Below are 22974 nucleotides of genomic sequence, written 5' to 3'. Positions count from 1 at the left end.
AAGAAGTTTCTGTAATTTTTTATTTCTAATTTCTCCTAATGTTTTACTTCTTGTGCTAGCATGATAAGCTGCACACCTGCAACGACACATTCGGCGGCGCAACGGTATTGTTCAAAAGGTTGTCGATGTTAAGGCCACTGCTAATTTGATCCGTCGCAGTAGCATTCGATGGGATAAGCATCTGCTGTTGCTGCTGCTGTTGCAATAATCGTTGCTTCTGCTGCTGCTGCTGTTGCTGAGCTATGAGCTTAGAACGCTGTTGCTGTTGTTGTAACTGCAACTGCGTAAATTGGCTGGTTTGTCTAATGCCTGGTTGGGAATTAAACCTCATCCTGGTCTGTTGGTACATAGGAGGTGGCTGGTAACTGTGACTAGTCGTCACAGGAGTGGTTCCCAACTGCAACAAATTCAGCAAAGAATTTCTTTATAAAACAACAAATATAAATTAAAAAATAATTTGAAGAAGACGGACAAGATCCAAAATAAGCGACTTAATTGAAGAGGAAAACTTATATATACCGCAGTGGAATAGGCTGGTGGTGTGTTAGACATAGTCATGCTGGAAGATGTCGAATTCACGACACTCTCGCACAACATCAACGACTTCTGAATAGCGCTAATTGCCATTGACTCGTTCATGACATTGCTCTCCGGCACTTCGATAGCATCTGTAAGATTTCGTCATAAACAAATCTGTTAGGTAAAAAGTATATTTAAAATAATACTTAAAAGTATAATCTTCAAAATAATACTTAATAAACTAATAAATTGAAAATAATACTTAGTATAATCTTTAATATAATTACTTTCGCTGCCACACATGATTGGCTGCATTATTATTCCCCGCAAAAAACTGATTGTTCCTAAAACAGTTATACAATTATTCGAATCTGCTATTGCTATTTCGCAAATCGTATTCAAGCCAAAGCGAATTATGTATAAAATAATATTATATAAAAAAATGCTAAAAAGTAAACAAATTTAGATTTGTTTAGTATGCAGAGCGACAACGAAAGTTCAGATATGTATTTATAAAATGTACAATTTTAGATTCAAATAAATGATTCATTAAAACTTCGTGTATCATGCAATATAATTTAAATTTAATATGATATAAGAAAACGTTGTAAAAATTTACAATTATATTGAAATATAATTACAACATATCATGTCTGTAAAATCAAGCAATCAAAAGATTATCATCATCATTATTATTATTATTAGCATTTTACTGTAATTACTTGTGATAGCTTCGTCCGGGACAAATTCGATAACTTGATCCAAAATTTCCGAGAGATCCGGATCCGATGACTGATTATCCCAGGTTGGATCGTTGCTAGTCTGACGGTATTCTCCGCTACCCGCAAACTCGGACTCGATTGGTCCCATTTGGGGCCTTTGTTGCTACAAAAAAAATATATTTAAAAATATTATCTAAAATAACGATAAGAGTATATACAGCGGAAATTTAATTAATTTTTATTAACTCTTCAGTTATAGAAAGCATATACCCTACAAAAATAATTCTTCATTTATGAAAAGCGTATACATATGCTAGATTATTAGTAGAAGGACTGTATAAAGAGTGATGATTCAGGACAAACAAAAGATCAGGTACAAAAGGTCGGGCACAAAAGATAGACAAGGGTAGCGCAATTCAATGTCAGACGCGGACGTTTACATGAAGCGTCTTCGACGACCAACAGATCCGCGTAAAAACGTGAGTTCCGCCGCCTTTGCTTATCTTTTATATCCGACCTGTGATAAGCGAACTATTTCTTTTTATAATTCTAAGTTTCGGAGAAAATTTAAAAAAAAAAGTCTCAGAATTCAGGAATATAACATTTTAAGGACAAATGTTTGTTCTAAATCACTCTGTATATGCGACTATGTTCCACATATGACAGACAATTTTCAGTTAAAATGATAATCTATATAATTGTTAACGTTTATTAAATTAAATTAAGTCGCGCTTACCTGACTTAGCATATGACTGAGGTAGGAATTGGTTGCTTGACGAGGTAGTTGTCTCGACTGGATTTGGAGAGGACGCGCCGATGTCGCGGTCGTCGTAATCGCATTATTACCACCAACTTGCAAATTGCCACCGGTCCAAGGCTGCTGTTGTTGTTGCGACTGTTGCTGTTGCGGCTGCTGTTGCTGCTGCTGCTGCTGTTGTTGTTGCTGTTGTTGCTGCTGCTGCTGTTGTTGCTGCTGCTGCTGCTGCTGTTGTTGTTTTAACCGAGGCAGCTTGTCCTAATTAAAAAATCAATTATTATTTAAAAAATTTAGATAACATTTCTTATTTTTTATTTTAAGATAACTGCACATAATATCTAAGTCGTAGTATTGTCGTTTTTCCGTTCATTAATGTTTTAACCTGCGAGCGAAATAAAGTAAAGAAAACATTTGTTTCCTAACAATGGAGCAGGTAAGTAATTGGTAGTTTGCCCTTTTTCCCTTTTCCGACTATGTCAAGGCTGCAGTAACGGCTTGGCAAACCAGCCCATTGTTAAGACACAAAGTAAAAAAGGGAGAGGAAAGAGGCATTTCCGAGTGTGATAGTTTTTAATTTGACACTCTAGAGATGATATAGAATGTTTATTGAAATTGATATTTTTACGCTAATTCACGTCCTGCGTAATAATGTGTAAAAAATTAACAAAAATAAATTGTTCGGATCGTACCTGTGGCGTTGCCGATATCACAGACGCGGGAATCGGGATACTCGGCGTTGTTTGCCGCGGCTGTTTCGCTAATAAGGACGCCAACATTTTGTTCTTCTCCCATAGCGGAGAACTCTTACTCGTTGCATTATTCGAGGAGCTCGTTCCCGAAGAAGACACTTGATGCGACCCGTCCACAGGCCGTTTCACGGCTATGTTTAAGTCGCCATCCTCTCCCGGTCTCTTCTGACCTACCTGCGTCGTGTTCAGACTCATGTGATCACCTGATTGCGACGGAGATGGAGTAGTATTAAATCCAAGACTCCGCAAAAGAGGATCATCTTCTCGACTCTGTTAGAAAAAATATACTGCTCAGTTCGGGCTACGTGCTTTTGTACTACCCATCCCTTCCCTTCTTCTCTTTCCCGATTCCGTTGCTTTATCCAATAGATTTCGGCTCTTCTCGTAGGCGACGAATGAGAGAAGAAATTTTTTAAAGTGTTTAACTAACGATTGGCTCGGCAAGAAAACCCTGACTCTCATTTATCACTCCATTATACTATAGAATGTGTAGGGCTTTGACCGTTACTAAGTCATTCTTCTTTACGGATTTTGGTCTGATCACAGTATTACTCTACAAAGTGTCCAATTTTAAAGTTTGCAGTGCTATATCTCGCAAGCCGATGATTTTATTTAAAAATGTTTCAGACAAAAGTTGCATGGTTTGAAGGAAGACACATGATCCAGACGTGAGTCCTGTAGATATCATCGTTTTCAAGAAATTTTAAAGGTGAGTAATTTCTTAAATAAAACTTTATTTTTTCTTTGAGATAAAAGTTGTAGATCTCGTCGAGACGTTTCCAAAATTTTATAATAAAGGAATCGATTGTTGTAAAAAAAAAAAAAATAGAAAAATTATTTTATAAAATTCTATTGTATTTTGTAGAAGCATTTAATTGTGCAAAATTGCAAATGTAAAAATTAATATTATTATTCGATTTCTTTCATTATTCTACGTATAAAAGTATGAAAGTAAAGTCATCGAAACATGAATACTTTACGAGATATTTCACATTTTATATTAAAAATATTATGACAAAATTTAAAATAGCTCAGGAAATTCTTAACAAAAAATAGTTTCATTATAGTTTCAAAACGTCTCGACGAGATCTACAACTTTTATCTGGAGGAAAAAATCAAGTTCCATTTAGGAAATTAGTCGTCTTTAAAATTTCTTTAAAACATCTACGACATGACTCACATATGGATCATGGCTCCTCCTCCAAACCGAGCAACTTCTGTCTAAAACGTTTTTCAATAAAATCATCAGTTCGAGACATAATACTGTAAACTTTACAATTATACAGAACACCCTGTATATATTTCTACATAACTTTCACAAAAATGATCAAAAACTTATCACAGCTATGCCGAGATGTGATGCTTTATCAACATCAAAATCCGAACTAAATTATATCTGAAGTTTGACAACAATCACTATCGCATTAAAAGTATTTACCTCGAAAAATATGAGAAATTCGAAAATGAAAGAAAAGAAAATGTAAAAAACAAATAAATAGAAAAAACAGAAAAAAGAAAAATTTTACTTTATCAATTAAAGGTACATTTACATTATCAACTTTGTTCATGTGACGAACTATGTCTATAAGATAACTCATCCGTTTTATCTTATAGAAAGTAGTCTTTCTTATCTTATCATGCAAATATTGGAAATATTATTTCTTATGTCTTGTTTCTTTTACGTGCTACGTTATATATTTTGACATCTAGCTACAACAAAATGTACCTGTTGTTCCTGTAACTTTCTCTCTTCGTCTTGATCTTTCATCAGCTGTTGCAGGAGCTCATTTTTCTTCTTCATTCCGGCACGTGCCTCTTCGTCCTCGTCGTCATTTTTCTCGTTTAATAACTTAAAACACAAAAAACAAAAAAGAATAGTTATGGGAATTAAAGATTCATCAAATATACAATTCGCAGAGAAGAATGCAACAGTTTGTAAAATTTATTAAAAGTAATAAATTTGGTAAAAATTTCTGATTTCTCTCAATCGAATAATAAAATAAGTGGAAAACAAATGGCACTTAGTAACTTCGTATTAAATATACAGCTATCCTACTTAAGGGAGATAGTACAATTATAAAATTATAAAATTATAGAGTAAAATTACTTCTTTATATTTCTTTTTCTCATCGTTAAATCAACATATTTGAATTATTTTCTTTATCTCATAATAATTACATTTTAACAAATTTTTCTAAATAAGTTTTCCCTGAATTTTAATTTTAGTTAAAAAAAAATCAGTTTTTAATTTGTAACTTTTGATAAAATTATAATTTATAAAATTAAACGATCAAATCCTAATCCATAATCTAAACATTTTTAATAAAATTTTTATTCATGTTTAAACATTCTCTTTTAACTATTCAGATCGCGAGAGAACCATATATTCAAGATTGTTTTTTAAACATTTAGGCATATCTAAAAATCATTTTATGTAACTCAAAAAACAGAAAATTATTTACTTCTTTTAATTTTAAAAAATTCATACTTATTCATTTTCACCCTTCTTGCAGCTTCCCTTTTTAGATATTAACATTTCCGATGGTCAGTTATAAACGTTTGACTTACCTGCAATAACATGTTGTTTCCGAGCGACGATTTGGAGTGCTCCATGCTCGGCCTTGGCATGTTGCTCGGGCTCGTACGCACTTTATGCTCCGAATGATAATCGTCTTCGTCCTGCTGGTTCAACAGAATCTTCAATATCCGATGCTTATGATTATTATCCGAATCGTTGTTCGAATTGTCCTGGCTATCCTCACTAGTGCTCGGGCCCTTCGTCAGTAAGTTTCTGAGCCTACCGGACTCGGTGGACACTACACTGTTGTTCTGAGTCTCGATGGCGGTGACGGCAGTGTTGCTGGTTCTCGTAGTCGCACTGTCCATGGCACTACCGCCACCACTGTTGCTAGTAGGACATCCGCTCTTGTTGCTCTCCTCCGTCCGTTTAACAGTCGTCGTGGCGGTGTTACTGCCGACGCCACCGACGCCGCTGCTGATACCGCTACCACCGGCGGCGCCGCCGCTGCCGTTTGTGTTGACGCTACTGGCAGCATTGCTCAACGTGGCCGTCTGCGTGGTCTCCTGAAGGGGGCTGAAGGGGAACGAATTATTGAAGGTGGGAGGGATCGTACTTGGGCTAAGACTGCCCATAGGTATTAACGTCGAATTAGAGAAGGTTCCCTGCGGGCTCGGTGATGTCGGGGATGGCTGGGAAGGTGGTCGTGAGTTTGGTGGCCCGCTCGCTCTCGACTCCGGCCTATCCGTCCACCCGGCGTTACTATCCAAGTCCCACGTGGAACTGGGGAAGAGCTCATGGAATTCCATGTTCCCGAGGTCCATGTTTCCCGGAAAGTGGTTGAACGAATTGCCGACCGACGTGCTCAGCGACGTTAAGGGGTTGCACGAGTCACTGTTACCGCCACCGCCGCCGCCGCCGGCAGCCGCTCCCGTGCTAAAGGCGATCGAGTTCGACGAGGTGGCGGCCGTTGTCGCCATACCGCGAGCACTGATACCACTCACTTGACCGTTCAAATGCGCGACGGACATCAGCGGGCCACCCACGTTATTGTTATTGTTACCGTTATTATTATTACTATTATTCGCACAACGGTTGCTAGAGTGTCCTGAGCACAATTTGTTGTTGGAAAGCTGACCACCCTCGAGAGGCATTAAGTCATTGTCCCTATTATGGACAAGAAAAATAAAATAACACATAAATTTGCCGGTTAACTGCATCTCTTTAGCCTAAGACTAAGCATAATTTATAAAAATCGCACAATATTTCACATCAGCTTTATCACATCTCTCTTATTGGCATCGAAAGTGACTTACTTATGTGTTATATTTCTGTATCTCTAAGGAGCAGAAATCTAAATCTCAGTTTGAAAAATGTTCTATATGTAAGAGGAGGGTAGTGCAAGAATACGTTTCGCATTTGTATATTTCCGAAGCTGGTAGACTGGTGGGGGGTAAAATATTCTACGTGCTAATACCGGCTTCCCCGTTCTTAGGATCTGTGACGTTTGACTTTCTTAATATTATAGAAGAGAATGGCAAACAGGCGTGTGCAGAAAGATGTCTTTCACATTCTGGACGAAAGAAGACGTCTTTCATACTCTGACGCCCATCACTGAATCGCTGGTACTATCGCCGCATCATTTGCTCTGACATTACGTCCTCCACGAGCCGCTTACGGGTTACTGTGCTACTCGTGTCCATTCGTAGCGGACAACTACCTGAACTTCATCCTTCATTCACTTGCCTCACCACACTGAGGGCGGGCGCGCTCAAGGCCAAATGTCACGTATCGAAAGAATGATACCAGCACACGATATATTTTACCCCGTAAGTCTACCGACTTCGAAAATATACATACACGGAATTTATTTTTGGACTACCCCTCGTATTACAATCAGTTCTGTCTAAAAAAATCACAAAATAATAAAACTGTCATGCAATTGCTATAAAATCAATTTCATTTATCTCATTTATTTAAGAAATAATTGCTTCAAAACCAATATCTGCAATATTCTTATATCATAATTTGACTCGGTCGACGAGAGGAAAGAGAGAAACTCGGTACAATTTAATCTCTCTACATCAGAGGAAAACAATTTTAGTTTTGATTATACAAAATCTCTTCCTGCCACATTTAATCAGTTTACCTATAGGAACAATATTTCAAAATCATTTATGACCAAGACAGAAAGTAATTAAGCTGTTGCGAAACATCTAAATAACATAAATGTTAAACTAAGATTATTTACCACGAGCAGATGCCGTTGTATTTATTATATATACATTTTAAAGCGTAATTCAAATGTATAAGGAAATTTAACACATTGTAGAAATTAGACTTAATATCATACATTTTTTATTGGTAATTGCGTTTGAGTTATATTAATACTTTATTCGTGCATAAATATAAGTATTAGAGTAAGTGCGATTTACCTTGTCTTATCAAGATTACTTTCCGTTAAATGTTTAAACGCGAGATTATATATAAGTAAAACAATTCTATTGAATTATGAACATTCCATTGAATTAATATAAACATTTTCGAGTCTTTAAACGTAAAATATTATGTAATTTACATTTAAAGACTCAAAAATGATCATATTAATTCAATTTAATTTAATTTGAGTACTTTAGTTTAAGTATTTTATCATAAGTGTTTTACCAAATTGTTTAAATGCGTACAATTTATCAGGGCCTTAAGTATACAAAATGCATATAAAAATATTAATTTAATTAATTTTCTTCAAAATAACTTTTTAAAAACTATAAGTACGACTGTGCTGAAAATAATTAATAATTGAAAGCAAAATCAAATTTAACTTAAGAAAAAAACTTAGTAAAACATTATATAAACTATTATATTTTAATTTATATACGTTCTAATATGCGTAAATTTTACAGAAAGCTTTTATTTTTCTTCGTGTTGCGCGAGCCCTTCAATGAAATGTTCAAGACAGAAATTAACGGAAAGATCTCGTGTAACCGTGATGAATTTTTTGAAGCATGAGTACAGTAACAAGCAAATGTTGTGCGCTTAAACCCTCACCATATCCATACAAACATCGTTAACTGTCGTCAAAAGTAAATTGCATAAATAAATCACGTGTAATATTACATTGTTAGACTTGAGCAAAGTTAATATGTGGCGGACGTCGTCGCCGTCGTTGACATTAAAAGCAAACTGAAATATATATACAACTAGGTTACGGTGAAAGACAATAGTTCAAGAGTGGCCAGATCTCCAACACCAATAAGAAACCGTATTAATTTATATGCAAATGTTGTGCCCTTTGCAAACTCATTGCAAACCAAGTATATACCATAATATTGTGAAACATAAAATAACTCCCTGATTTAATGGTGTGAAATTAATAAATGGGTGCAAATAAACGGAAGAGCATGTGAGCTGTATTTGAGCAAGTATACCCTCTCATTTTCCTAAAGCATAAAATTTAGATGATACCTAAGATATTAGGAGCCGAGATAACTAAACAAAATATGTTTTTTATATTTAATTATTATGCAAAAAGATACTTAAACAATTTTGTTGTAAGAATATAATTTCTTTACAAACAAAATACTAAAAAAAAAGTTCTAAATAAAATTTAAAAATCAGAATTTAATTACAATGAGAATGGAATATATGATTCTATCCATTATAAAAAAACTATTACAATTTTTTTAGAAAAAATTTTTATCTCGTTTCATAAATATTTTGTACATGAAACTGCATATCAAAATTGTATCACTATTATGCTGGAATAAGCGTTAGTGCTAATACGATAAGAAAATAAGTACTTATGCATGTATGTTATGTTAAAAGAAAAGTTATTCAAGCGATAGCAAACTAGTTGACATAAACACAAAAATCCAATAAAATTCAAGTGTAATTTGAAAATTGTGAATGAATTGAAATATTAAATCGATATAGTCATTCTTGTCTTAGATAAGCTTATCTTAGATAAGAAATTATGTATGCGTGTGTATGTGTGTGAGTTTATTTGAAATTCTTAATATCAGAAGAAATATTCTTATGGTATTCCAATTCACGAATTATTTTCTTTGTCTAAATATCATGATTCATTAAAATATCAAATATCATTTTTTATGAAATATGATATGGTATAATGAGATTATCTCGACTTCTATGTATTTTTCAATATGATTATAAAAACTGAGAGCGAACTTACCTAATGATGGAATTAGTTGCCATCATGAAATCGATTTCGTGCGCATTCATCAAACTCGCCTTGAAAAATTTTGACTTTGTTTGAACCTTAAGGAACTTATCAGGACTAATGCGCAATCGGTACACATCGCTCGTACTTTCTCCGGTTTGGAGCGTATCGCTCAAATGTTTCGTGAGCGTATTGAGATCAAGAGGGTGGCACAAATCCTTAAATATTGTGCCTACCAGGTCCTGCAATAAAAAGCATATCTGTAAATACCTCTCGAGAATCAGTTTTGAAGTACGGAAAGAAAAGAAGGCATATATGTATAAAAATCTTGAGTATTATAAATTAAAATAATACAATTTTGACAGTAAAACAATTAATTACACATATTTTGTCAGAAATATGACTTAAAATATACATTTTTCTCAATTTTATAAGTAAACTTTACACATGTAATACTTCTCTAATGTCAAATATTAAATAACTCAATGCCAATAATTCAGAAATACCTTCTTTTCTCAACGTACTATAACATATATTGTTACATACACTGGCGGATCCTAGGGGGGGTGTTTTGATGTTAAAACACCCCCCTTCCGAATAAAAAAAAATCAGTTTTGCTGGATCTGTTTTTAAAATCTAAAAAAAAATACAAAAAATGTTTAGAAAAATAAAAATAGGATCAGAGCCTATCGTAGATCCTCATCATTGATCCTGGAGTAAAAGTTAAACATAATACTAAGAAAAATGTCAAACTAATTAATTTTGCCGAAAAAACCCTCCATTATCAATATCAGGATCCGCTAGTGGTTACATATAATAGAAATGAATATTATCTTCCAGCAAATATGCAGCATAAGAATTTCAACTACGCAAAAAAACAAGGATGCTTTGTAAACCGTATCGTTAAATTATCATCATCAATCATATTTAATCTTCCGGTGGCTGAAATAAATAATAACAACAGACAGACAAATGTGATCAATTTATTATTTCAGCAAAAGAGAAAGATATTATGCTTTTGTAAGATATTTACCGTAATTAGTAAACATAAATAGAGACAATTCAATCTTACGTTTCTTCTTTTGAAAAATGATTTATGCTACAATCAAATGGTAAAGATTCACATCTTCAAGGTACAAGGTTCTTCGTACTGCTTTGACCATTTTACATAATAGTACCCAATTATTATCGAATTTGCGTATCGGAGTGAGCGAACGTTACAGTAATCAAAATATGCAACATGGCTCTACCCTTACCTTGTTTAGGTACTTGGAGTAAGCCTCGGATAACCAACTGTTGTCGACCGCGATAATCTTCCAGGTGGTATCCAATCTGACGGTGAATTGCTCAATAGAAGTAGTAATGGGCTTCTCATTCGGCGGGATTCTACGCGCTACGCACATAACATAAGGACCAATGTCCGACGATTCGGATACATCACCGCTTTCGAGACGATCGGGCAGAAGAGCAGAACAGATTTGCATAGACTCGTACTTCGATACTCGCTGTTGCTTTTCTTCCACAGTCTCGTCTTTATCGTCGGGTGGCTTCACCAAGAAGCGACAATTGAAGGTGCGATTCCTGGTCTGAGGCTGTGGCTCGCTGGTCCAGCCTGGAATGTGCGAACTCGTGTTTTTAACGCGAAAAAATTAGTTACATTCTGATGGATTAATGTGGATTAAAGATCAATCTAATTTAAATCGTCTATTTAAGCCAAATATTTTTACCAAATAGTATATCAAATTTAAAAATTGCGCGAAAAAAAATTTCATAACTTTTCTGATTATGGAAATACTGAATTTTAAAGAATTCTAATACTACTTTCGTCAGTTTAAACAGATCTTGTACTATTCCAATTGTGTAATTATTCCAATTTCTGTCAAAAAATTCAAAAGAAGCTAAATTTAATTAATAATAAGAGAGAATAAAAAGTATATAAAGTAGAAGACAAAATATATGTGTTTCCTTAAAATACAGAGTAAGCAATTATCGCGGAGGCTCCTGATTGAGTATTTCACTATCGCTCGTCGCAAAGCACTCTTAGTTCAACCGTCTCGCTCGTCTTTTCGTCCGTTTTCGTTCCCGGTTAACGTCCGACTCTCTCGTGTCTCGCGCTGTCGGTTAGCCTGTACCGCTCATTTAGAATCGACCTTTCGTCCACAAACAATAATAACGTCGAATATCGAAAACATGTAACGGTTGTATATCGGGTGATTCGGGTGATTAGACTATTTTTCGGTCCCTACAATAATATATCTTAAATTTTTTCTAAGAAAAAAATAATGTCAAAGTTCGTAAAAGAATATGCACTCGAGGTGGCAAAGCACATCTGACGAAACATCTTACATCGCAATAACAATTTTTATAATTATAATTGTGAGAAAAATAATTTTGAAGAATGTAGAAATGAAAGTTAATTGACTCAAATTATTGCAGGAATATGGATGTACACAAAAAATATAGGGAGCACGATGAAAGAATAACGCCCTAATCTATCAAAAATGTCACCCCTCGAGTTTGTGAAAGCTACCCCGACCTAAACACGAACAAGCGATTGAAAAATGAATCGCAAACCCCAAGGAAGAGGATTTCATTTAATAAATTGAGCGGGTAAATTACTCGTGACCTATACTGATTGCGCCAATCTACAATCTACCCTCTGCGAGTACTGTCACCCCCTGTGGAAAAAAGAGAGCGCACGCGTGATGTATGTGTGTGCGTGATATCATTAAGATACATACCTAAAGACGACAAGGGTAGCAAACTAGGCATGAAGGTGTTGTGATCTCCATGATGAATAATGTTGTAAATATCCTTTCCCAGTACATCGTCCTTCGTGTAGTTTATGTACTGCGTTATGTTTTCCGTAACGTACTCCACGCGGCCTTCCGTATTTACAACGAATAGAAAGCCGTCTAGCGCCTGCGAAGAAGAGATAACGACGTTGTATAACAATTCCGAAAGTGTCAAAGGACGCAATACAAGGCTTTAATTTCTAGTGCTTTTGCACCTGTGTTTGACGGGTGATTAATCATGAGTGTAACCTCACGTGTTAATTTAAACGGATAATACGAACCTCAAGTAAAATAGGGCCAACTTGATCGTTGGACAGTATGTTAGGATTCGACGAGGACACTTCTCCCTGTTGCACGGCATGACTATTGGAGGAGCCCTCTTGTTGCCTAAAGTGCCGAATCTGTAAGGGAAAAAATAATAACAATAATCCAACGCTTCTTCCATAAATGTATTCTATTCGCTGCGTTATTCAAATAATAATTACATTAAGTAACTATATATTGTTACGGCTGTTAAAATAATATAGCAAACAAAATTATTTTATAATATTTTTATTAAACAGATTTATCTTTTAATATTTATTTTATTATTTAATATTGAATTAAGCAAAATTATTTAATAATCAAATTAATAATGTTACAATGTAGGTATGTATTACAATTTGTAATGTAAATGTACAAAATGCATCAGGAGCTACACATTTGTCCGTGTTAATTCCTTCGAAGTCAATTTGCAATATTTGCGGGACACTCCGTATATAAAAATTGTACAGCGCAAGATAATACGATATGTTATCACTTGATAATAATGTTGAAATTATCCGGGAAAATATGTAACATGAGGTAATGTCCGTAAATTTTTTGAATTCGTGTAAATCTTCCGAGACGCAGATATCGCTCAAATATCCATAATAATAATAATTATTGTTATTATTGTAATAAAGACATCGATATTCTTCTCTCTCGCTTAAATTTCACTTGCATCAATTTGTAAAGTATGAAAAGGTCGTAAATAAAAAGTATCCGAGAAATTCTTTCGTGATTGGCATGTAATTTATATTTTAATAGCATAGAAATATATTATAATCACGTAAATCCCAATTTCTGTAATTTTAATATCGAAGAGACTGCGAGGGGAGCTCTCACTTCACAAATGCGTCACACGTGCAGTCGACACGTGCGTCTCATATCAAAACACAGATCGCACTACCTGCGTTTCTGAGACAAAACGGAACGTACAAAAGTTATTCGAGAGCGAGCGGCCGACTGGCGATCTGGCGAATTGTTGATTCGCAAAGGATATACAGCTGCATTTTTCCTTCGCGAGACGATCGCGCGAGAGATATCGGTGAAACAGGAGACGGTATATCGCGTCACAGATACGAGACGAATAATCCATTCGGTTAGGCAAGATTATTTATTGTCAGTATTGTCACGCACATTTGTTTTTGCGCGTAACATTTACGACGTTGCGAATTTGTCGCGCTGGTTGCGGCACGAAGATATGTGTACATTAGCGGTTTCACGACGAAATGATGCGCAAGCAGATGTGGATGGTAGGACACGCGACATCGATAGAGAAGTGAAACAAAGAAAACATCGAGTTACGCGCAGCGCGACGTGATAGCGATTGGCGATTAGAAGCAACGAAAAATGCGATTGTCAAAGAATAACATAGTTATTGTCGTTATTGACAAGTTGGAATGCATGACTCAACGAGCAACGATATATTTTATAGTTTGCAGATTCAAAACCGATCAATTCAATATTACTTATCCTAAATTAAAAGATTCGGCCCTCCATACAACTCCTTGCAATTTTGAGAAAATTTTCCACTGCTCTATTTAAATTAGTAAATTTGAATTTTGACTTTATAATTAATTTGATTATTCTTATTTCATTATTTAATCTTAATTCCGATTTTTCTTGAATTTTGCCATCGTGAATAAAGCTAAGAAAAACGAAGTCTTAAGTTAGTTTTCAACTGAAACATAATATGAGCCAGCAAATACAAGACTTCAACACATCAACACCAAAGTTTATTAAACAGAATAATAAAAAAAATTTATGAAAAACTGCAAGTCATTAGATATGGAAATGCGTATTTTAGAATGTAATTTGAATTCAAGAATTAAATTAAAACTTTCTTAAATCAAAATCAAAACTTACTGAACAATGGAACAAACGTTTTTTTAATACTGCGAGAAATTCTTAAATGTAAGCGCATTTATAAAATTCCGGCAAAAAATTTTATAGGTAGATATTTATAATTATATATAATTTTTTTTCCGGAATGTTACTTTTAGAACTTAACTCGTTACAAATAAATGGCAATGTAAGAGTTTATTCCTGCGTTTTATTTATTACTTTAGACCTCATTATTCTTTCATAACATATTCGAGAAAAAATCGTGGGATCTCACTACCGGTCTCATACATTTTAAATTGATCGAGAAATTGGGACGCAACGAGAAATTCAGGACGCTTCTCTCCGATATAAATTTTAGACGAACGGAAACGTCACGATTTATAAATATTCGCGCAATCGCGCTGAAAAAGAATCCTTAGATCGTAATTCGGGTCATCCTTGTGTATTCCCGCTTTCGTCGAAGAGAAGAAACGCCGCCGCTTCTCGGTACGCGGGGCCGAAATTTACTTTACTGAGCGAAGGGCTGAGCGATTGTATGTACGAACCCAGGGGAACGATCGAAAGTGCGTGTGTGTACCGCTCAGTTTTTGTGCTGTATGCACAGTCCATTAGCCGCATCGCGCTCGCTCGCGCGTCTGTTATTCGTCATTGCGTCATACCGCTAACGAAACAACGACACCGCTTCAGGGAAGGACTTAGGAAGTCGTCCGTGTCCGTGAAGAAAGTCGTTGCCCAAATGTAATGCGCGGCGAAAGCCATACGTAACTCGATGACTCGTCGGACGCGCCGAGCTTGAAAGATATAAAACGCGCGCTGTCACCCGGTATATCATACACGTGTACAGAGTAGTCGCTTTTGTTTCGATTTCGCGAAACGCATAAAGAATATTTATACAAGGTGTTTCCTAAATAAGCACACAAAATCGAAAGGGGTATTTCGTGGCTTATCTTAGGAAGAAAAGGTTCTATAATCCTATAAAAATATGCCCTAAACTGCTTTGTTTTCAAAGTACAGGGTGTTCAAGTTGTAAAAAAAAATACGAAAATGTTGAAAATCTGGAATACATTTAAAAATATTTCATTCAAATTTGGTATGTGTAGGGTAGGTATAGTCCAACAATAAACCATGTAAATTTCAGAAGCTTATATTTCTCTCAATTATTGAGTTGGAGATCTGTGTTTTTGCATACAGTTCATGAATTTAGTTGGCTACATATATTGTATAAGATAATTTATAAGTCATTTTTAAAGTTTAGCCACAATTTCGATTTTTTTTTAACAATGTCAAATGGTTCATTGCGTACAGGGGTGTGTGCACACATAATGAACCTAGCCATTTTTAACAACAAACCACATGTTTTATACAGTAAATTGTTAGTGTTATTTTAGTTTTACTATGTTTTAAAATGTTTATTTAGGAAAGAAATAATTATAAGACATGATAAGTAAGATTAGGATAGTATGACTTGAAATTAAAGCTAACTTAATTATATGTGTTATGTTTTCATTATTTAAACCTTACAATCAAAATTATTATTTTTAATCAGACTTTTTCTTACTTATATTATTATTTATTGTAGCAACTAGTCAGTTTAATAAGACTTATAACACAGATAACTGTAGTAAAAAACAAAATGGTTCATTGTAGACCATGTAACGTTTTTTATGATAATCTTCAAAAAATACGGTAAAATAATACAACAAAAGAAAGTTGCTTACAAAATTATAAAGCCAAATATGCACACAAAATTATAGAATAATGAAAAAAATAATAGATATAACAACATAAATATAAAAAATACGTAAAACTTACGAAAAAAAACTTAGTTTGTCATCCAAAATTCACCACAAATTGTGGTCTCAAACGGCCTCCGCGCGATTTGCCGGCCGATTGGGGAGCCGAAGAGGGGTTCAAATGCGAATCGTTGCATGACAACTTGCCCAATCTAGCAACACTACATTTATGAAATATTGCAATGGTTCATAGTACAACTGGTTCATTGATGAACTACCTACCCTACATACATTGTAGTATTAAGAACCATTTTGCAGTACCGATAAAATATTTCTTATAGATCCACCAGGGGCGTGTGTAAAGACAATTTTGTATTTTAAAAACGAAGCAGTTTAGGGCATATGTTTATAGAACCTTTTCTTCCTAAAATAATCTACGGAATACGCCTTTCAATTTTTTGTACTTACTTAGGAAACACCCTGTATAATCTATATAAAAATATTTACATAAGTAAGGTCTACGTGTTGGAATAGAATCAATCGCCGACTCTGAAAATCCTTATCGCGCGATAAAAAAATTTATCGTTAAAATTAAAAATATATCATTACGCCTATATTTCATTTCTTCTAGAGAGTGTTGATTGGTGAGAGAAAAAGAATCAAGATGATAGAGCTCTAATGTATGCCGGTTACGCAGCGTCAAACTGTCCTTTACGATCGGTGACGTAATTACATCACGCAATGCCATCGCCGTTGAAGAATCGAGACACTTTCTCCTCGTCAAAGAGATCGCGTCCCGGGAAAGAATAAGAAACGATTCCAGGCGCGTTTAGAGATTATCTTTCTCTCGTTTCTACCATCAACTGCTTCATTATCATTCCCGACGCAGTTTGAGGAAACGGTGCAAAAGCGCGAGTACAGCGCCCCAGATTGTACCGGGTGTCCGTGCAAAAAGAAGACATTCTCGAAACTGAGCAACCTTCGAAAATTTTCGGAATCAAAGTAGGACAATATCGACTTTTTATTTTCAGCGTGTGTCTAAGTCCCGGTGTACAATAGGTTTTAAGCCCTAAACTCTAAGAAATTAGAAACCAATCACAGTCGATTATTCTCTTTACATTCGACCGTGATCAATTTCTTAGGACTTAGGGCTTAACTATTGTAGGAGCTATGCTCAACTAACCCGGGACTAATGCTAAACCCTTATAGACGCAAATACGAATGTTTGCTCGTTCGAATAATCGTGGACATAAGACGTCTTAAAAATGTCTTAATGACGTCTTAACTTAATGACGTCTTAAAGATGTTTTTAAGTCGTCTTATGTTCCGATTTGGGACATTGTGTTTACTATAAGAAGTAACGCGATTAACGCGAACCAATGAATCCTCGATGCCGCGATTGAGTCCCTCGAAAGAAGTCGATCCGATCCAATTCATAATTCGCAAAGGAACGCTTCGAGAAGAGTCGCGATGTCGCGAATTACTATTTCAGACGATCCAAATACGGCATCGACGATTCCTCTAGCTAGCTCCCAAGAGAAACACGCGCGCGCGCATGAGACGCGGACGAAATTCCTGCGTTACCGACCGGAATTCACGGTCGCGCGCGGTCTAGCGCGGGGCGCGAGCGTGCGCGCGCGCGCGCGCGTGAGCGCGCCCGCGGAAAAGGCGCGTCCTTGAGCTCGTATCTCGCGGCGCCGATAGATCGCGCGGCTCGTAATCGGCGCGGCGCGATCTGCGAGAGTGTTGCGGCATGGCATGGCATGGCACACACGCGCTCGTGTTGCGCGCGCTCGCTCGCCCCGCCGTGGCCTCGAAAAGTCGGTGACTCCGCGGGCCGACACGGCGCGCGGCCGAGCCCGACAAACGGCGTGTATACGTATGCGTGAGGTATACACACGCGCGCGCGCGTGCGCCTGTGTATGTGCGCGACGTTGCCGCTAGTCGTTCCTCCGCTGAAAACGGCGGAACGCCATACGTGGGGCACGTATATACACGGACGCGGCTCGTACGTACGTATACACGCGGTACGTATACATTCATGCATTTCTCTCGTCACACATGTCGCCCGCGATAAATTCTTCTTCGGCTTTTCGCGGCGCGCGACGTTTCCACGATCGACCGGGCGGCCGCCAAAAGGGCCGGGCCCTTTTTGCGGGGGAGGGAGGGGAGAGCGGGAGCGGGAGATTACAAGTATGCCTGCGCGAGAGAAAAAAGATGAAGATAGATCACAAAGAAGCTAATTGATTAAAATATGACAGAGCAATGCTCGCCAGGGGGCGCGAAATGTATTGAACCGTTCCTGGGTGATTCCTCTCCACCTCCACCTCGCAACAACACGTCGCCGTCGCGAAACGGCCGGACGGACGAACGGAATCTCCAGCGGCGAGCCGACAAACAATCCGACGCGATACCCAGGGGGGAGACGCGTGATAAAACGGGTCGAGAGAGGCGCGACATTTATATTATCTTTGTCGCTCTAGAAATTTTTCAATCGACTCTACGGGATTTGCCTCGCCGCGCCGGGGCAGCTGCGCGTAGCGCCATCGCGCAGATGACGTCACGCAGGACGAACTCTCGCTCATATTTCCTCTCTTTTTCTTCCTTCCTTTCTCTTTCTTTCTCCCTCTCGCGCTTCCTCTATATCGCCCAGGTTCAGGTAGACCGAGTTATAGCGGCGCCGTTTGCAAGGTTTTCCTATTGGCCTCGGTGACGTCACCTCAAGGCCACTTAACTCTCTCGGACGGACCGGGCGAGAGAGGAGCAAACATGCGACAAAACTCGAGCGTCATCGTCATCTTTCCCGCACGGCTTTACAGTCCGCGCGGCTTCGCATTCGCGAATTCTCTTTAAGAACCTTCCCTTTCTTTTTTTCTCTTCGATTCGACCGATAATGAAAACAAAGCGAGAAAGAAAGAAAGAAAGAAAGAGAGAGAGAGAGGGGGAGGGAGGAGAGAGAGAGAGAGAGAGAGAGAGAGAGAGAGAGAGAGAGGAGAGAGAGAGAGAGACGAGAGGAGGAGAGAGAGAGAGAGAGAGAGAGAGCGAGAGAGAGAGAGAGAGAGGAGAGAGAGGAGGAGAGAGAGAGAGAGAGAGAGAGAGAGAGCAAGCCGCCGCCGTGGTCTGTCATAAGGCGGTACTCGACGACACGTGCTCCTCTGTGAATTGCACGACCACGTCCGTGCACACAGACGCGAAAACGCAGACGGGAAGTAGATCCCTCCCTCCTGCCGCGACTGTGCCGGTAGCGGTGATCGGCCCATAGAGCAGGGACGAACGGACGGACGGATAGAGGAACGGGCGAACGTGTGGCCGAGTTCCGAGTTCCGCACGCCTCGAGGAATTATTGCGCCGCGCGCCGCAAGCGGAGATGAATGTGATATCGAGGATATCGTTATCTGTTCGTTGCACTTGGGACCAGATTGACGTATACGTTTTCGAACTTTCCCGAAAGAAGATGTAAATGGAACGCGCAAAATGCACGCGGTTCTTCGGATATCGCAACATAATTAATTTAAGTGCCCTTTTGATTGCTAAGTTGATTTTTGAACTTCTGCTGACTCGATTCACACTTTATTTTTGGCAAAATTGAACTATATAAGACGTGAAAAATTAATGTTAAAAAGCTAAATTATTCTTGCAACGTACAGCGTCATTTTTTGTTTTAGTGTAATGTTTTTATATTTAACCTTAAGATACTACCCTTATTTCTTGCCTACGGTCGTTACTACTTGGCAAACTCATGGGAGTACGATGTACCAGGCTGTAACGGCGAACGCAAAAAATAACGCCGCGCGGCAAGCGTTTCCGCGTTCTGTGTGCAGAAGCCATTAAGTACAAAAGCACTTTAAAAATTTTCTAATGACATTCGAGTATTTTTTAAAGTAGTAATCTTACACATTTACTTGATATAAGAAAATGATTATTATAATTTCTCCAATTCTTGATTTAATGGCACATTTTAAAAACGTAAGCAGTACTGAATGCACCCACTACGTTCTCAACAAATCCTGAATGTGATTATCCAATAGATTTACTGCTTAAATTTTATTGCTTCTTATAACTTTCTTATTATTAATTTTTCGATAATATTTGAATTATATACCCCCCGTCTCGCCGCGCGGCAAGCGTTTCCGTGTCCTAAATATGTGCCGAAGCTCTCACCCCGATTTGTGTACAGATAGGTAATTTTATATATTTAATGTAAACGATGTTATTTTTTATTAAGTAATGTATTAAATAATATTCTGTGATAGTAGCTTAAGGCGTGATACTAGCTTAAGGATACAGGGTCCAATAGATGGCCCCCGTTTAGGTTGGCAGTCGTGGTCACGGTAGCGAGCGCGGGAAGTTTTTGATCAATTTTACCATCGACATATAGGTAGTATGGACTACGCGGTCCCTATATGAAAGCCTTCAAAAAGTGTCCGGTAGAGTTGACCTCTACCTCGTTCCCTCTTTGTCTGTACGCACTGGATAGAAAAAGACAGCTTGACCTCTACCAGTCGCTATCTCTTTTCTTCCACCGGTGTGAGTCGCCGGTCATATTTTTTTATACCTGTGCGCAGTCCATACTATATGTCGATGAATTTTACAGAATCTTACGGCGCAGCAGCGCTGAGCGGCAATACAGACTTCAACTTATGATTTTCAAGTAAACGATTTTGTTCAAGCAACAAACACAATTATTTGAAATACAGAGATGAACGAGTTTGTTACTGCAACAATCAAATTTAATTAAAATAAATAAATCGATTCAAACACAAAAAGGTTAGTGTTACATTTTACTTGCTGCCCGTAATATGATTTTTTTAAAGTAAATATACAAAAATTACATCAAAATACTTTATTAATTCGACTAACTGGCAATAAAAGAACGTAAATTCACGACGTTTCGATCCTTGGTTTGGGTTTCAAGTGAAAATCTATATGTAAATCGTCAAGTAGAGTCGTCAGTAACAAGACTGTAAGGTCATGAAGATGTTTCAGTAAAGTCATAAACTAAACGTGTCCATGGTTAAAATTTATTTCATAGCAGAGCATGATTTTTAAACGATCATAATTAAAAATACAGAAATCGTCGAGCACCAAATTCACATGTTAACTGTATATGAAGGTGGTTGAAAGACATGTAGTGATTCACGCAGTGAATATTTAGTCAACAAAATGGTTTAAACAAAAAATATTGTTTTATTCAACTAAATGGGTTTCAACCAAATGAGTTTAAAAGAATAATGACACTTCTGTCGTAATACCACATCGTCTACATCCAATTTTTCGTGTGTGCATCTGTGATCTAGAATCGAGTTACAGTTTCGTGACTGGCTACTAACGATAGAGAGGACGAGCGTGGCCTAGTAGACATCGCACTGGTCTATTGAGCCAAAGATCCCGGGTTCGATTCCCGGTAGAGCTAGAAAAATTATAATTGCTCGTTCTCCTCTCGGAAGGCAATGGCAAACCACCGAGAGTATTCTTGCCATGAACACTTCTCTAAAAAAATATATATAGCCGTCCGGTATCAGCGTTATAAACTGTAGGTCCCATATACAATGTGTATAATCTATACGTGCGCAACACATGTATATGAAGAGAAGTCGCCATGCTCGGACACGAGTAACAGGACTGAGGATGAAGGATGAGGACTAACAACAGAAGTGTCGTTATTCTTTTAACCCTAGAAAGGTAATGTGGGGTAATACGTTGCCCCACGCGAAATTCAAATTACGCCCCTGACTTAGGAAGATTAGTTTTCATACTGAGACCCTAACCATAATTCAGTTTAGTCATCCGGCAGTCGACCTCCGTCATTCAGCGAGTGCGTTAGATCCGTGCAGCAGCTGTGATCGAAAAAGAAAATCGTTTGGGGTAACGTAGTACCCCTACTTAACCGTTTACGTTCGACTTTTATCACAGTAAAATATATTTCAGATTTTTTGTGAAAATCGGTAACGAAAAATTATACACTTTATAGCACTCCCCGGAAAATTCTACCCCTGTTTCATATATAATTCTTTAAAATTCGGTCAATTATTTCATTTTTGCTGTTCTTGCACAGCAACTGATTAAAACTTTCTAAAGTTTTTGTGGAGTTAATTTTACTGTTTCCATATACTTTTATAACTTTTGACTACCTTTCAAATAAATAATAATCGACAGAATCTGTTTTACTTTCCATTTTTGGCGATTTTTCCCATCCGACAGTTTTTCGTCATTTCCTCTACTTCAGACGTTCAAAGATTTTTTTTTTTTTTTTTAGAAACGAAAAAGTCGCTTACATGCCCTTGAAGGTTGTCTATTCGTCTTTCAAAATTCGTTGGATTTTTTAAAATCGGTGAATTTTATGAAAAACTACAGCATTTTTGTATAAAAAAAAGTCAGTAAATCGTAAACGGACCCTCGAGAATTAACAAAACGGAAAGAAAAGAGGCTATAAGGGTCAAACGCGGTTCTTCTTGCGTAATGTCTCATTTATTTATCTTCTTGGATATAACTTCAAACGTTTCGGCTTAATTTCGAACCATCCTCAGCGATAACAATGGTTAGCCCACGATCTCCAAACCAAATAGCAAGCTCGTCGACTCGTGTTATTTGTACCAAATGATCCTTATCTGTAAGATTTTGATGTATAAAATCAAAACTTAATTAACCCGAGACAGTGATTAACTTACCAAATGGCCAAAGAGAACGTGGGAATTAATAAATAATCGAAGTGACTTGTCGGTAGCATCGACATTTTAAAAACGACGGACGGAATAACAACATTTAACGTAACGTAGTCAGAATTCGAATGTATACATAGATAGTTGTGTCGATGATAAAAGTATTATTGTGATAAAATTCAAAATACCAATGA

The 22974-nt window shown here is 37.2% G+C and overlaps 1 protein-coding gene across 9 annotated transcripts in view; it reads right to left on the bottom strand.

Annotated features, from left to right (window-relative positions):
- LOC139815637 (uncharacterized) overlaps positions 1 to 22974 on the bottom strand; it is a 148248-nt gene that overhangs the window by 19134 nt on the left and 106140 nt on the right. For 7 of the 9 annotated variants that reach the window (XM_071782679.1, XM_071782676.1, XM_071782671.1 and 4 more), the window contains 12 exons: positions 12522 to 12641; positions 12187 to 12367; positions 10702 to 11057; positions 9458 to 9687; positions 5316 to 6432; positions 4474 to 4596; positions 2688 to 3017; positions 1978 to 2256; positions 1242 to 1404; positions 807 to 863; positions 520 to 668; positions 77 to 397 (listed from right to left, as the gene is read on the bottom strand). In XM_071782679.1, coding sequence (XP_071638780.1) covers positions 77 to 397; positions 520 to 668; positions 807 to 863; positions 1242 to 1404; positions 1978 to 2256; positions 2688 to 3017; positions 4474 to 4596; positions 5316 to 6432; positions 9458 to 9687; positions 10702 to 11057; positions 12187 to 12367; positions 12522 to 12641 — 3426 coding nt within the window. The remainder of the gene's footprint in view (positions 1 to 76; positions 398 to 519; positions 669 to 806; positions 864 to 1241; positions 1405 to 1977; positions 2257 to 2687; positions 3018 to 4473; positions 4597 to 5315; positions 6433 to 9457; positions 9688 to 10701; positions 11058 to 12186; positions 12368 to 12521; positions 12642 to 22974) is intronic. The other 2 variants (XM_071782680.1, XM_071782677.1) reach the window with 2 other exon arrangements.

Source organism: Temnothorax longispinosus, chromosome 7, assembly GCF_030848805.1.
Source record: "Temnothorax longispinosus isolate EJ_2023e chromosome 7, Tlon_JGU_v1, whole genome shotgun sequence".
NCBI classification, from domain to species: Eukaryota; Metazoa; Arthropoda; class Insecta; order Hymenoptera; family Formicidae; genus Temnothorax; species Temnothorax longispinosus.
This window is presented reverse-complemented; position numbering and strand designations above follow the sequence as displayed.